Source organism: Phaenicophaeus curvirostris, chromosome 6 (assembly GCF_032191515.1).
Source record: "Phaenicophaeus curvirostris isolate KB17595 chromosome 6, BPBGC_Pcur_1.0, whole genome shotgun sequence".
NCBI classification, from domain to species: domain Eukaryota; kingdom Metazoa; phylum Chordata; class Aves; order Cuculiformes; family Cuculidae; genus Phaenicophaeus; species Phaenicophaeus curvirostris.
In genome coordinates, this window is record NC_091397.1 from 634,635 (window position 1) to 648,561 (window position 13,927).

General features: G+C 54.2%; 1 protein-coding gene across 10 annotated transcripts in view; it reads left to right on the forward strand.

The window, feature by feature from the left end:
• The window catches only part of MAP4 (microtubule associated protein 4), a 140,596-nt gene that overhangs the window by 122,464 nt on the left and 4,205 nt on the right, over window positions 1-13,927 (forward strand). For 5 of the 10 annotated variants that reach the window (XM_069859118.1, XM_069859117.1, XM_069859121.1 and 2 more), the window contains 6 exons: window positions 470-598; window positions 1,963-2,055; window positions 6,844-6,925; window positions 8,996-9,108; window positions 10,770-10,947; window positions 13,854-13,919. In XM_069859118.1, coding sequence (XP_069715219.1) covers window positions 470-598; window positions 1,963-2,055; window positions 6,844-6,925; window positions 8,996-9,108; window positions 10,770-10,947; window positions 13,854-13,861 — 603 coding nt within the window. In that variant the 3' untranslated portion in view covers window positions 13,862-13,919. Of the gene's footprint in view, window positions 1-469; window positions 599-1,962; window positions 2,056-6,843; window positions 6,926-8,995; window positions 9,109-10,769; window positions 10,948-13,853 lie in introns of all 10 variants that reach the window. The other 5 variants (XM_069859122.1, XM_069859126.1, XM_069859119.1 and 2 more) reach the window with 5 other exon arrangements.

Genomic DNA, 13,927 nt, shown 5'->3' on the forward strand with positions numbered 1-13,927 from the left:
TCCTTGGTTATATAGGCCCTTAAGGACTTCTCCTGGGTCACCCATGCCCATAAGAAGTTCTCCTGGGTCACCTGCGCCTGTAAGGACTTCTCCTAGGTTGTATGTGCCCTTAAGGACTTCTTCTAGGTCCTGTGTGACCATAAGGAGTTTTCCTGGGTCATATATGCTCTTAAGGACTTCTCCTAGGTTGTATGCGTCCTTAAGGGGTTCTCCTGGGTCATGTGTGCCCCTAGGTTGTTCTCCTGGGTCACCCATGCCCATAAGAAGTTCTCCTAGGTCATATTTGCCCATAAGAAGTTCTCCTAGGTCATATGTGCCCACAAGAAGTTCTCCCAGGTCACATGTGCCCGTAAGTTGTTCTCCTGGATCATCTTTGCCTCTGAGTTTACCTGAGCAGCTTGTGTTCCCTCCCGTTCCTGCCCAGCCTGTTGCGTTTGCTGGTTGAAACCATCCGTTTGTCTCCATCTAGGGGAAAATAGAGAAAAAGCCCGAGCCGGCGGCTGCTGCGCGCAAGCCTGAACCCCAAGCGGTCTCTAAAATGACCTCAGCTAAGCCAACCGTAGCGAGAGAGGGTCCCCCCAAACAGCCCAATGGGAAAGTGAGTTCATTTCGCGTTTCTCGCGGTGGGAGGCGAAGGAAACCGTTTCCACTTGGAGTCACTTTCCCTTCTCTCCGGCTCTTGCGCTCTGTCCTCGCGGTGTCACCGTTCCTTGCATGGACACTCCTCCGAGCCCTTTTCTCTCAACCCTGAGATGGTCTCAGTCGCACCCGTTCAGCGATCGCTGCCGTAGGTGTCTCCTCCACCCCGTGCAGATGCTTTCAGAGCGGAACCCTCTGGTTTCACCCCAAGGCTTAGATCCCTTGGAGTCAACCCTTCACCTCCAGCACTCGTTTGCGAGTAGGAGCTCGTTAGCGCTGTGCTGCTTGGGTTTAGAGTGTGGAATATTAAGGATTCGCTGCCTTTCCCTGCCAAATTCCCAACCCAGCTCCACCAAAACTCTTAAACTCGGCTGTGGTGGCTCAGAGGGGACGAGGAGCTGGGTAGGAGCACCTCCAGTTGAGTTTGGGCAGCATCAAACAGAGCCTGGGAGTGGCCGGGTGGGACGGGGACCTCTAGAGAAGCCAGTGACGCATTTAAACCAGCACGAGGGCGTTTTTAGAGCTGCCGTCGCCCTGAATCCAGTCGTTCTGAACCGGCCGAGGAGCCTTCAGAAACCTGCTCGAAGGAGAACCTGGTGGTGATGCCCTTTGTGGTTTATCACCTCTAGGTAGAAAGTCCTCTCGCTACGACTCCTGCCACCGTTTGTGCTGCTTTAAAGAACTAACCACGTGTCGTAACTAACGGTTTGTGAGCACGGGGTGTTGACCTCACTCAGTTACCACCTTTGAGGGCAACCTCAACGTAGCTCCTCTCATCTTTGAGAAAGTCCAGATCGTTTTAGTTTCAAGGAGAACCAGTTTAATTAAGGGAAAATAATATTAAATTTAAGGGAAGGTTTAACAGCCTTCATCCAGAGAATTATTTCTCAGACCAGGCTTTGCTCCCTGGAGGGTTTGGAAGACGTTCTCCAAGACTGGAGTCAACCCAGGCAGGTGGAAATCAAGCACGGACACCGAGCGGTTGGTTCATGAGGTGGCCCCGCAGCTTTGATTCAGGGAGGAAGGAGGTGGCTGAGCTGGATCTCCTTGAGAGAAGCTCCTGAGAAGCTTCCTGAGGGCCACGGATGAACCCAACCTGTAGAGCAGAGGGAGAAGCTTCCCGGTAGCGCTTACGCTCTCGCACTAACCTGTCTGCGTAGCTCTCGTTCACTTCTCCGTCTCACTCTCCTCCTCGGTTGCTTTCACTTGAATTCGGATTGAGTTTAACACGAGCCCGTCTTCGGGCGTCTCCTCCAGCCTGTCGTACGACGACTCTAACCAGTCCTCTTCCCATGTGTTGTTTTCCGTTCTGTAACATTCCAGGTCCAGATAGTCTCCAAAAAAGCGAACTACAGCCATGTTCAGTCCAAGTGTGGTTCCAAGGACAATATTAAGCATGTCCCTGGAGGTGGGAATGTAAGTATGGGCTCTGGGCAAGCTCTCTTTCTACTAACTCCTCTCGTACTGTTGTGATGTGTCCGTCCTACCAAGAGAATGCAGCTAGGAAGGTGTGTCAGAGCTTCAGAGCTTCTGGGAATGATGTAGACTGGGAGAATTCCTTTTTATTCCCCATGGGACGCGAGTTGGGATGAGTGCGGTGTGTTGCGTGGTGCTACAGATCCACCTGAGATCTTCCTAGCGTGGTTTTACGTGGGGTTGATGAGTAAACGGAGGCTGAGCTCACGGCTCATCCCAGGAGATCCTTCTCCATGGATCTTCTCTGTGGTTGTGTGCTCCTCTGGCCCATTCAGGCACATCAAATGAGATGAATTGTGGAAGTCCCTGCTGCTCCTCACCCGCCAACGGAGCTTGTTTCATTGTGAAACAAGAAGCGAGACTTCCAAAAGGTCAAGGAGAAGTCTCTGGGGCTTAATCTTTGAGCTGTGATTAGCTTCTAAATTTAAAGGCTCCCGGTGTCTCTGGCAGCGGAGTTGAGCTTATTAAAAGAGAAAAGCTAATCTTGGAACGTCTGCCTACTCGGTTGGAGCGTTGGGTCCTCAGAGCATCTGGGAAAGCACCCAAGCCAACTGTGTGGATGCTGAAGCTTTGGAAACCGTGACCAGGAGTGGGTGGGCTCGGTTCCTCATGAGCATGGAGGTGCCACCTCAACAAATCCATCCTCGCCTGCCGGTGCTGGGTTGTTTGCAGAAATACAGGGGCTGGAGGGCTTCAGAAAGCCACTCAAGTCCTTCAACCCAAGGAAATGTTCTCCGCTGGTGTTTTAAACGCCAGGTTCTTGAGGGGTGACGTCCAGCTCTCACACCTCATGCTGCTTCCTCTGTGCCAGCAGCAAGGAAAGTCCCCGCGTCTTTGCTTTGTGGAGAGTTTGGGGTGCGGATGCTCAGATTTTGGGGCCAGATTGGTGTCTTCTGCACCATCGCTGTGTCCTGTTGTGTCCCTGGTTCAGTGGAGACAACGGCCGTGCAGGACCTGGCTGTGGTGGAGCCCGTGGTGGCCACTTTCCCTGGGAAATGTAGATGGATTTGTCCAGCTGGCTGAGCCTTCCCATGGCCAGTTCTTTCTTAAATCTTCAGAAGAGGCAATCAAATCTGAGTTCTTACGTTGTTCTCCATGGGGTGGCTCCCAGGGGGCTGAGAGAGAGGTGGTGGAGTCACCTTGAGCTTGCTGAGAGTCCCTGGACACGTGTCTCTGCTGCTCTTCTTGCCTTCCAGCTTGTGGATTCTCCCCGGTGGTGGGATTTGTCGTTCTTAGTTGTTGTTTCCATCCATACCCAACGTTTGTAGGAGCCTCTGTGTGTGTGTGGAGCTTCCCAAAACAGCTCAGGCAGGAGAATCCTCAGCGCCATAGAAAGAAGAACCAACCTGGAGCCCACCAGGTTGCTGAGATGCCCTCAGAATCCTTTTGTAGAACCCATTTCTCTTCCTGCTGCACGTTCCAGCTGGGTTTGTCCCCCCAGTTTGGAACAGACTGTTTATATCTGACCAGTGTCCGTGGCAGCAGCTCCTTTGGCTGGAGGGTTGAGGAGATGTTGCCACCTCGTGAACTCAAAGAGCTGTGGTTTGTCAGCCACTTGATTTTGGCCCCTCTGACCTTGCGTAGCCTGGTGGAGGACAAATAGCAATCGTATGAGACCAGCAGAAATGTTCTTTAACCGTGGGTCTGGTTCTCCTTGCTTGATTAACTCCATGAGTGAACCATTCTTTCTTCTAATCAACCACCAAACTGTCCTTTCCTCTTTGCTGTCCCACCTGGGGGACATTCCCAGCTCTTGGAGACGAGCGCTTTGGCTCTTCTTCCCCTCTCTCCTTCTGCTCTTCTTGCTCAACTCCTTAAGCTTTTTGAGACTAGAGAACAAAGTGCATATTGTCCTCTTCCAAGATGTTTTTTTGGAGCTTCTTGCGATGATCATCTTGGATAGAAGACCTCTAGGTGTTTAACTCCTGACCCACACTCCTGGTGAGGATTTCTGGGAAGCTGATGTCCATGGCTTCAGTTAAAGACCTTCAGAACCCTGTGGACAAGAGTTGGGGTTTGTAGCAAATTGTGGTTCGGCTTTAGGGTTGCCCGGGTAGAAGGGATGGACGCCCCGTCTGCTCTTCTCTCCTGAGACCTCAGCTGGAGTCCTGCATTCAGTTCTGGAGTCCTCAGCCCAGAAGGGACATGGAGCTGTTGGAGTGAGTCCAGAGGAGGCCACGGAGGTGATCCGAGAGCTGGAGAACCTCTGCTAGGAGGACAGACTGAGAGAGTTGGGGTTGTTCAGCCTGGAGAAGAGAAGGGTCTGGGGAGACCTTAGAGCAGCTTCCAGGACTGAAAGGGGCTCCAGGAAAGCTGGGGAGGGGCTCTGGATCAGGGAGGGCAGGGACAGGACGAGGGGAACAGTTTGAAGCTAAAAGAGAGGAGATTGAGATGAGATCTTAGGGAGAAATGTTCTCCTGGGAGGGTGGGGAGGCCCTGGAACAGGTTGTCCAGGGAGATGGTGGCTGCCCCATCCCTGGAGGGGCTCGAGGCCAGGTTGGATGGGGCTTGGAGCAACCTGATCCAGTGGAAGGTGTCCCTGCCCATGCAGGGGTGGAACTGGATGATCTTTGAGGTCCCTTCCAACCCCAAGCATCCCAAGATTCCCTGACTCAGAGAACTGTAGAATTGTAGAATTGCTAGGTTGGAAAAGGCTTTTGAGATCCTCAAACCCAACCATCCCTGTCCACTACTAAATCCTCTCCCTAAGCTCTTCTTCTCCCCATCTTTTAAGCACCTCCAGGGACGGGGACTCAACCACCTCCCTGGGCAGGTGAAGGGCTGACCAGCTGGATGCCCCTTTTGTACATGGAGATAACTTCTTCTCCCACCCAAGATACCCAAAAGATGTTCAGAAGCATCAGCTGTTGCTCCTGCTCACGTTACATCTGCCAAAAATACCTAGACCCAACCATGACAGATTTCCTGGCCAAAGCTTTTGTTGTGGTTTAGAGTTTCCCCCTCTTTTTAGAGAAGGCAACGTTCAAGAGGATCTTCAACATGGTGTTGAAGATCTAACGAGGTGCTTTGGAGTGATGGACGATTCTCCATGTGCTGAGAACGTAGAATCATAGAATAGTTTGGGTTAGAAGGGACCTCAAAGCCCATCCAGTCCCACCCCTGCCATGGGCAGGGACACCTCCCACCGGATCAGGGTCTCCAAGCCCCATCCAACCTGTTCTTCAACACCTCCAGGGATGGAGCTTAATTCCAGTTCCAAGCAAACGAGAACTTGTGACCAGAGCTTTGCTGGCAAGCCCCAAGAAAACCAACCTTGGTAGCCACCATCTCATCTAGCAGAGCATCTGGTGCCATCTGAGTCAGGGAACACGAGGACAGAACAGCTTGGCTGGAGGCTGGACCGTCCTGTTCTCCTCGTTCAGAGCTAATGAGCCATCAGGGCTTTGACTCATCTTCACAAGGACTTGGAGAACCTGTGCTTCGTGAGGAAGATGTAGAGCGAACTCTCACGCTCGTCCTCAAGGAGCTTTTAGAGTAGTTGGTATGGGGACAAATCCTTGTCATTTTTCTCTGTGAGATGATGGGTTCTAGAACTTTCTGAGCCTGTTGGTGCCAGCTGGTGGGTGTTGACACGACTGGAAGAGGTGAATCTCTTAATATCACTCCCCCAAACCCCTGAAAGCTCGAATCTCAACTTAGTGGTGGGTGGGTTGGGTGAGGTGACTCCACCTTCCTTCCAATATAAATGATCCCGTGTTTGTATGGAATGTGAGATCTCCAAGGAGTTAATTCTGGGACAGAGGAGATCTTCATCCACCTGGAGTGGCAGGTGGGATTTTAAAGGTGCCTGAACTGGGACTCTGGGATGCGCTTGGTCCCAGAGTTGGAGATGAAATAGTTTTTGTGCAAAAAAGACGTAAAACCTGTGACATTTGGCTCCGTTTGGTCCTACCCTGGAGAAGATGCTTCTCCCCAGGTTCAAACCAACGTCCACAAACCCCACCCTAGAAGATTTGGCTCCTTGACTTGGAAGAAGGTCACTGACTGAGTCGTGAGCATCTCATGATGTCAGGAGATGCCACCAAACATGTTTTCCTTGAGGGCTTTTTATGCCAGTACCAAGTCACTGGTAGGATGAGGTTCAAGGAAGCAGCAGCTTCTCCACTTCCAGTGGTTTGTCCTTGACGTTGGCTTCTTCAAGCAGTTTGTTCCATCTGGACATGATGGTAGGAAAGGTCCCTGTGAGAAGGCTGCACACAAAGCCTGGAAATTAGATGTGGGTCATTCCACACGCTGGAGATGCCAAGAGAAGAGGTTGGAGGTGGTGGCACATCTCAGGCCCTCGCAGCAAGGGGGTGGCTGAGGAGAACCATGAGATGCCCTTTGCCCTGGTGACCCTGGAGCTGCTCAAACACTGCTCTGTGTCTTCAGAGGTTGAGCCAGCGCTGGGCAACGGGGCAGCTGGGTCGGCTCTTTGTGGCCCCTCAGCCAAGTGCTTTTGTATTTCGTGAAGATACCGTGAAACGAGGACTTTGTTTCTGGTCACTGTCCATCTGGTCTCGATTCCTCTCTGCTCACATTAACCCCTTCTGGCTGGCTCAGGCCTTCAAAGAACACGAGAGCTGCCTGTGGCGCTTGGTTGAGGTGGCTGGGAGGGGTTGAACAGGGCTGCAGGTCCACGAAGGGTGACCTGGTGGTTGGGGTGGCCTCCAGACTCATGGGAAATGTTCTTCTGTGCTGACCTGAGGGGTTTTTTTGTCTTTTTAGGTGCAGATCCAGAACAAGAAAGTCGACCTTTCCAAAGTGTCCTCCAAGTGTGGCTCGAAAGCAAACATCAAGCATAAGCCAGGTAGGGATTGTCCCGTTTCTTCATGGTTTGTCTGCAAGCTGGGGGCGGCTCTGGATCAGGGAGGGCGGGGACAGGGCGAGGAGAAGGGTTTGAAGCTGAAAGAGGGGAGGTGAAGATGAAATCTTACGGAGAAATGTTCTCCTGGGAGGGTGGGGAGGCCCTGGCCTGGGTTGCCCAGAGAAGCTGTGGCTGCCCCATGCTGGAGGTGTTGAAGGCCACGTTGGATGGGGCTTGGATCACCTTGATCCAGTGGGAGGTGTCCCTGCCCAGGGCAGGGGTGGGACTGGATGAACTTCGAGGTCCCTTCCAACCCAACCCGTTCCACGATCCTTTATTTCACATCTCAAATCTGATCCTGAGCTGCAACTGGAAGAGTTCAAGACGTTTAGTGCTTTTGGGATCATTTTTAAAGGTGCCGTCCAGCTGCTTTAGTGATTCCTGATGGTTTCATGGTTGGAGAAGAGGAGCTGTGGGGGTTTGTCTTCTCCGTGAAGACACTCTGCTGCTTTGAGTCAGTTCTCTTTTCCTCCTCATTTAAAAACCAGGAGGACCATGGGGCTTGGAAGCTTCATCCAGAGGGCTTTGTGGGGAGGTGAAGTCACTTCCCTCTGGTTGTCCAGAGCAGATTCAAGGGTGGTTTGACCAGGTGGTTCAGCAGCAGCTCCTGCTTTACACAAACCACCTCTGGCTCTTTAACGAAATATTATGGGATGGCTGTGCAGGAATTATTTGCTCCCCACTGAGAAGATGGTGGGAATCCCTGCAGGTCTTGGTTCCCTAACCAAGCGATGACCACCCAGAGCTCAGCAGAACCTCAACCAATCTTGAGTCTGAGGTGGATCGATTGAAGTGACCTTTGTAGCATCCTCAGGTGCGATGGGTTCACCGCCTTGTGCTGGTTTGTCCGTATCCGAGGTCCGTTATCTCCTGGCCTTCAAACCTCAGCGCATGAGGACAAAGTTCACTGCCCAAAGCCGAGAACAAATCCCACAAACCCCTCTTTGTGTTCTCCGGGAGTTTCCCACACCCTTTCTTCCTTCTCTTGGGTTGAAAGCAGTTCAACCTTGAGCACCACGGGTCAGCGCCTCGAAACGTGCTCCACGTTGAGAACGTGGTGCCACAACCATGACCTCTGCTCATTGAGGGCCCCGTAATAACGAGCTGCGCACGACAATAGCTGCTCTTGTCCAGGGCTGATTAAAGCTGAGGAACCCGTCCAGAATTATCCGTTCCCGAAGCTTTAACTGGCTTTGCTTGGCCGAATCACTTGGCTTCCAGCACTGGCCATGTCAATGCTCAAGGGCTTCCATCGGTGACCATGCCAAGCGTCCAGAGGGCTGAGGGACGAGGATTTAATGATGTCATTGGGAAGTTGTGCTTAGAAACGCTTAAATAGTTCTTTTGAGGGACCTGCTGGAGGATGGGCAGCACGTAGGGTCTTGGTGATTAACGGAAACTGCAGCGTTTGAAACGAATCCTCAGCAGGAGAAGGAGATGGAGCTGTTGGAACGGGGCCAGAGGAGGCTCCAAGGATGATGCGAGGGCTGGAGAACCTCCCGTACGAGGACAGGCTGAGAGAGTTGGGCTTGTTCGGAAAAGAAGCCTCCGAGGAGACCTTAGAGCAGCTTCCAGAACCTGAAGGGGCTCCAAGAAAGCTGGGGAGGGGCTGTTCCCAAAGGCTTGTGGGGATGGGACGAGGGGCAATGGGGACAAACTGGAGAGGGGCAGAGTTAGACTGGACAGGAGGAGGAATTTCTTCCCCATGAGGGTGGGGAGGAACTGGAACAGGTTGCCCAGAGAAGCTGTGGCTGCCCCATCCCTGGAGGTGTTGAAGGCCGCGTTGGATGGAGCTTGGAGCCCCTGATCCAGTGGGAGGTGTCCCTGCCCATGGCAGCAGGTTTTAAACTGAATGTTAGCTGGAAGGAGGGTGAGATGATCAATGCCGTGTCCCTCCTCCAAAGTGCTCTGGGTCCCCAGCAGCTCCTCGTCGTGGGCTGGCAAGGGGACAGGGCTCCGGTGGGATTGCTCTGAAGCCCTTAATAAACTCACTTCCACACCATTTCATTCCAGGAGGAGGAGATGTCAAAATAGAGAACCAGAAGCTGAACTTCAAGGAGAAGGCCCAAGCCAAAGTGGGTTCTCTGGACAACCTGGGACACTTGCCAGCAGGAGGAACCATGAAGGTGGGTGCGGCGAGCTCCACCCCATCTGGGTAGGGGGTAAAGTTGCTTCTTCTCCTTGTTCTGCTGATGTAGCGCAGCTTCTCCATCCCCAACCTTCATTCACCACCTGCTTGTTTCTGTGCTTCTCCCGTCAACCCCGGGTGTCACATGAATCACAGAATCACAGAGTCACCAGGTTGGAAAAGAAAGTTGGTGGGAGTGAGATGCTCTGTACTGGGAGGAAGCTCTTGGAAGGAGGTTTCCACCCATAGCCTGAATTACAGCCCAGCCCACTGGGCCTTGATGTGAGGAGAAAGGGTCCTTGCTCACCTGTTGTTGCGATTCAACACTTACCCCCAGGAGAGCATCAACTGCCTCAACTGTCTCAGAGGAGGTACCTCACCCTCGCTTGGAGGCCCCAGGGATGGTCTCATGGTTTTGACCACACAACGATTAGGGAAGTTCTGGGGCTTTTCTGTGGAACGTTGGTGCTGGAAGTAGAGAAGACAGTCCCGTGCTCCAGCAGCCGAGCTCTTCAAGCATGACTGCTTGCCCCAGGAGGAGAGAAGGAGGAGAGGAACCCTCTTCTCCACGCTGAGTCTGCTTGGTTGTCCAAGTGTTGTGGGAGGGTTCAGAGGTCAGCCGGGTTGAGCCGTTGTGTTAAACGCCCTGTGGCTGCGAGACCGTAATCCCTGTCCTGAAGAACCGAGATTACGCAGCGGAATTCACGAGTATATTTAGCGGCTGCTTAATCATCCCTGGTAGAACAAGGCAGGAGAAGAAAATCTGCTGAGGACACATCTCCTGTCTCCAGTCCTTTACGTAACCTTCAGCCTGGCAGATCGGGGCTCCAAGAAAAGCTGCAGGAAGCTGGAGAAGCTCCTGCTGTGCTGGTGGGGAGAGGGGACTCGGGAACCATGCTGGGTCCTGCCCTTGGGGCTCAACGACCCTGGGCAGCTCCAGCCTAGGAGAAGCCTGGCTGGAAAGTGCCTGGAGGAGAAGGACCTGGGGGGGTTGGTTGGACAGGAGCCAGCAGGGGCCCAGGGGGCCAAGAAGGCCAAGGGCATCTTGGCTTGGAGCAGAGCCGGCATGGCCAGCAGGGCCAGGGAGGTTCTTCTCCCTCTGGCCTCGGCCCTGGGGAGGCCGCTCCTCGAATCCTGGGGTCAGTGCTGGGTCCCTCACTCCAAGAAAGACCTTGAGGGGCTGGAGAACGTCTGGAGAAGGGAACGGAGCTGGGGAGGGGCTGGAGAACAAGGGTTAGGAGGAGCGGCTGAGAGAGCTGGGGGGGTTCAGCCTGGAGAAGAAGAGGCTGAGGGGAGACCTCATTGCTCTCTGCAGCTCCCTGAGAGGAGGTTGTGGAGAGGAGGGAGCTGGGCTCTTCTCCCAAGGGACAGGGGACAAGGGGCAGTGGCCTCAAGCTCTGCCAGGCTGGACAGCAGGATGAAATCTTTCCTGGAAAGGGTGCTTGGTCCCTGTCCGAGGCTGCCCAGGGAGGGGGTTGAGTCCCCTTCCCTGAGGGGTTTAAGGGCCGGGTGGCCGAGGTGCTGAGGGACATGGGTCAGTGATTGATGGGGATGGTTGGACTCCATGATCCAGTGGGTCTCTTCCAACCTGGTGGTTCTGTGATTCTATGATTCTATGGACTCATCTTTATTGTCCTCCCACCCATTTTCTCCTGGCAGGCCGAGGGGAGCGTGGAGCCCGGGCAGCTCCCAGCAGCCCCTCAGAACGGGGAGGTCCCAGCGGCCAAGACGGGCGCGGAGATGCGGGAGAACGGTGTGGGGCCGGCAGCGCCCACTGCCCTCAGCGGTGGCGACCAAAGGGAAATTCAGAGCTTCGAGACTCAGATACAAGAAACAAGTAAGTTCTTCGCACCTTCTCGTTGCACGCTTGGTGGGTGGGAGAGCAGCAGCCACACCGCTGGTGTCCATGGTTCCTTCTGACAGGTGGAAGAGCATCTTCCATCGTAGGGTTTGCCAGGCTGGTGACAAGGGCTTTAAACTCAAGTTACTAGGGGAGGAGAACCTCAATCCATCCCAGTTTGAAGCCAGAGCCTGGAGAAGGAGCACAGGTCAGCAAGGAGAACGCTTGAGGAGCAGCCCAGGGATGTCCAGCCAGTCACCTTCTAGACTGGGGAGATCTGGATTTGATGAGTGGACTGTTTAGTGGGTGAGGAATAGGTTGGATGGTCGCATCCAGAGAGCAGTGGTCAACGGCTCATTGTGCAGATGGCGATCCATGAGGAAGGGTGTCCCTCAGAGGTCCATACGGGGACCAGAGCTGTTTAATGTCCTCATCAATGACACAGTGAGATCAAGGGCACCCTCGGCACGTTTGCAGGTGACACCAAGCTGAGTGATGCAGTTGTCCCACCAGAAGGTTGGGACGTCATCCAGAGGGACCTGGCCAGGCTGGAGCAGTGGGGCTGGGAGACCCTCAGGAGGTTCAACCAGGCCAAGGGAAGGTCCTACCCCTGGGTCGGGGCAACCCAAGGGTTCAATCCAGGCTGGGGGTGATGGGCTGGAGAGCAGCCAGAGGGATCTTCCAGGTCTTCTCCGACCTTAATGATTCCGTGATCCCACGGCTGGGTTGTTGGGTTGGAGGGATGCCAGCTCTTAAGAAATGAGAGGCAGGGAGGACATGGAGGGGTTCTTGTCCTCTGTCCAGGAGCAGCTGGAGGGCTTGGAGCTCCACCTGGAGGCGGCTGCGGAGCCCACCAAGAAGCTCTGGGTCAGGATTAAAGGGAAGGCAGGACAGGTGACATTGCGGGGGGGGTCTCTATAGACAGTCACAGCCTCACATTCACAAGCCCTGGTCCTCCTGGGGTCCTTCAGCCACCCCAGTATTTGTTGGAAGGACAACACAGCAGGGTCCAAGCGGTCCTGGAGGTTCCTGGAATGTGTTGATGACACCTTCTCTTCTCCAAGTGGCAGAAGAGCCGATGAGGAGAGGTCTCATGCTGGACCTTGTTCTCACCAACGAGGAAGGGCTGGTGTGGAATGAGAAGCTCAAGAGAAGCCTTAGGTGCAGGGACCATGAGATGGTGGAGTTCAAGGTCCTTAGGGCCGCGAGGAGAGCGTGCAGCAAGCTCACGACCTTGGACTTCAGGAGAGAAGACTTTGGCCTCTTCAGGGACCTGGAAGGGAGAGGGACCCAAGAAAGCTGGTTCATATTGAAGGATCATCTCCTCCAAGCTCAGGAGCGATGCATCCCGATACGGAGGAGAACAGGAGGTGTTCGTGGATGAACGAGGAGCTCCTGGACCAACTTAAACTCCAAATGGGAGCCTACAGAGGGTGGGAGCCGGGACAGGCAGCCTGGAGGAGGACAGAGACATTGTCCCAGCAGCGAAACCTGAAGGGTCACAAATCCATGGAACCTGAGGAGATGCATCCATCCTGAGGGACCTGTTGGACAAAGCTGCTGAGCCATTATCCATCATCATTGAGAAGTTGTGGCGTTAGGTGACGTTCCCGTTGACTGTAAGAGGAAAACCCAGGGAACTCCAGGCAGGTTGGTCTCACCCTTGTGCCTGGCAGGATCGTGGAGCAGCTCCTCCTGGAAGATTTGCTGAGGCACATGGGAAATAAGGAGGTGATTTGCCCTTCAGGAAGGGGCAGGTCATGCCTGATGAATTTGGTGGCCACCTACCATGGGGCTGCGGGATTGGTGGATGAGGGAGGAGCAACCAACATCATCGACGTGGACCTCTGCAAAGTGTTGAACACTGTCCGGAAGGGCGTTCTGGATGATAAATTGGAGAGATGGATTTGACAGGTGGATCTCTCAGTGGGTGAGGAGGTGGCTGGATGGTCACACTCAAAGAGTTGGGGTCAAAGGCTCAGTGTCCAAGTGGAGGCTGATGTTCCTCAGGGGTTGGTGTTGGGACCAGTGTTGTTTAACACTTTGGAGCTGATTAAGGGCACCCTCAGCAACTCCGCTGATGCCACCAAGCTGGGACGTCATCCAGAGGGACCTGGACACGCTGGAGACGTGGCCCCTGGGAATCCCAGGGAGTTCAACAAGGCCAAGTGCAAGGCCTTGGGCTGGAGCAATTCCAAGCTGGGCAAGAGACTAGATTGAGATGGATCCATCGCGAATGGAGAATTGAGAATGGATCCATCAGGCTGAAATGGATTTGAGTGATGAGGAGAAGAACTTGGGACCAGCAGGGAGGGAGGAGATTCTGCCTCTCTGCTCCGCTCTGGTGAGACCCACCTGGAGTCCTGGGTCCAGATCTGGAGTCCCCAACATAGGAAGGAGATGGAGCGGTTGGAGCGAGGCCAGAGAGATGATCCAAGGGCTGGAGAACCTGTATGAGGGCAGGCTGAGAGAGTTGGGCTTGTTCAGCCTGGAGGAGAGAAGGCTCTGAGGAGACCTTGGAGCAGCTTCCAGAACCTGAAGGGGCTCCAGGAAAGCTGGGGAGGGACTCTGGATCGGGGAGGGCAGGGACAGGACGAGGAGAACAGTTTGAAGCTGAAAGAGGGGAGATGGAGATGGAATCTTGGGAAGAAATGTTCTTCTGGGAGGGTGGGGAGGCCCTGGAGGAGGTTGCCCAGAGCAGTGGTGGCTGCCCCATCCCTGGAGGGGTTGAAGGTTGGGCTGAAGGGGGCTTGGAGCCCCTGATCCAGTGGGAGGTGCCCCTGCCCCTGGCGCTGGCTGGGCTTCGAGGTCCCTTCCAGCCCGAGCCCTTCTCTGATTCTTTGATCTCCGTAGGGTTTTCCTGCCTCTTTTTTTAATTCGGAAAATTGCCTTTTATTTTCCAGGCCTCTAATGATGACATTGTGGTATCGTCTCCCATCCCTCTCCCCCTCCTCCTCCCCCTCCTCCCCCCCCGCCC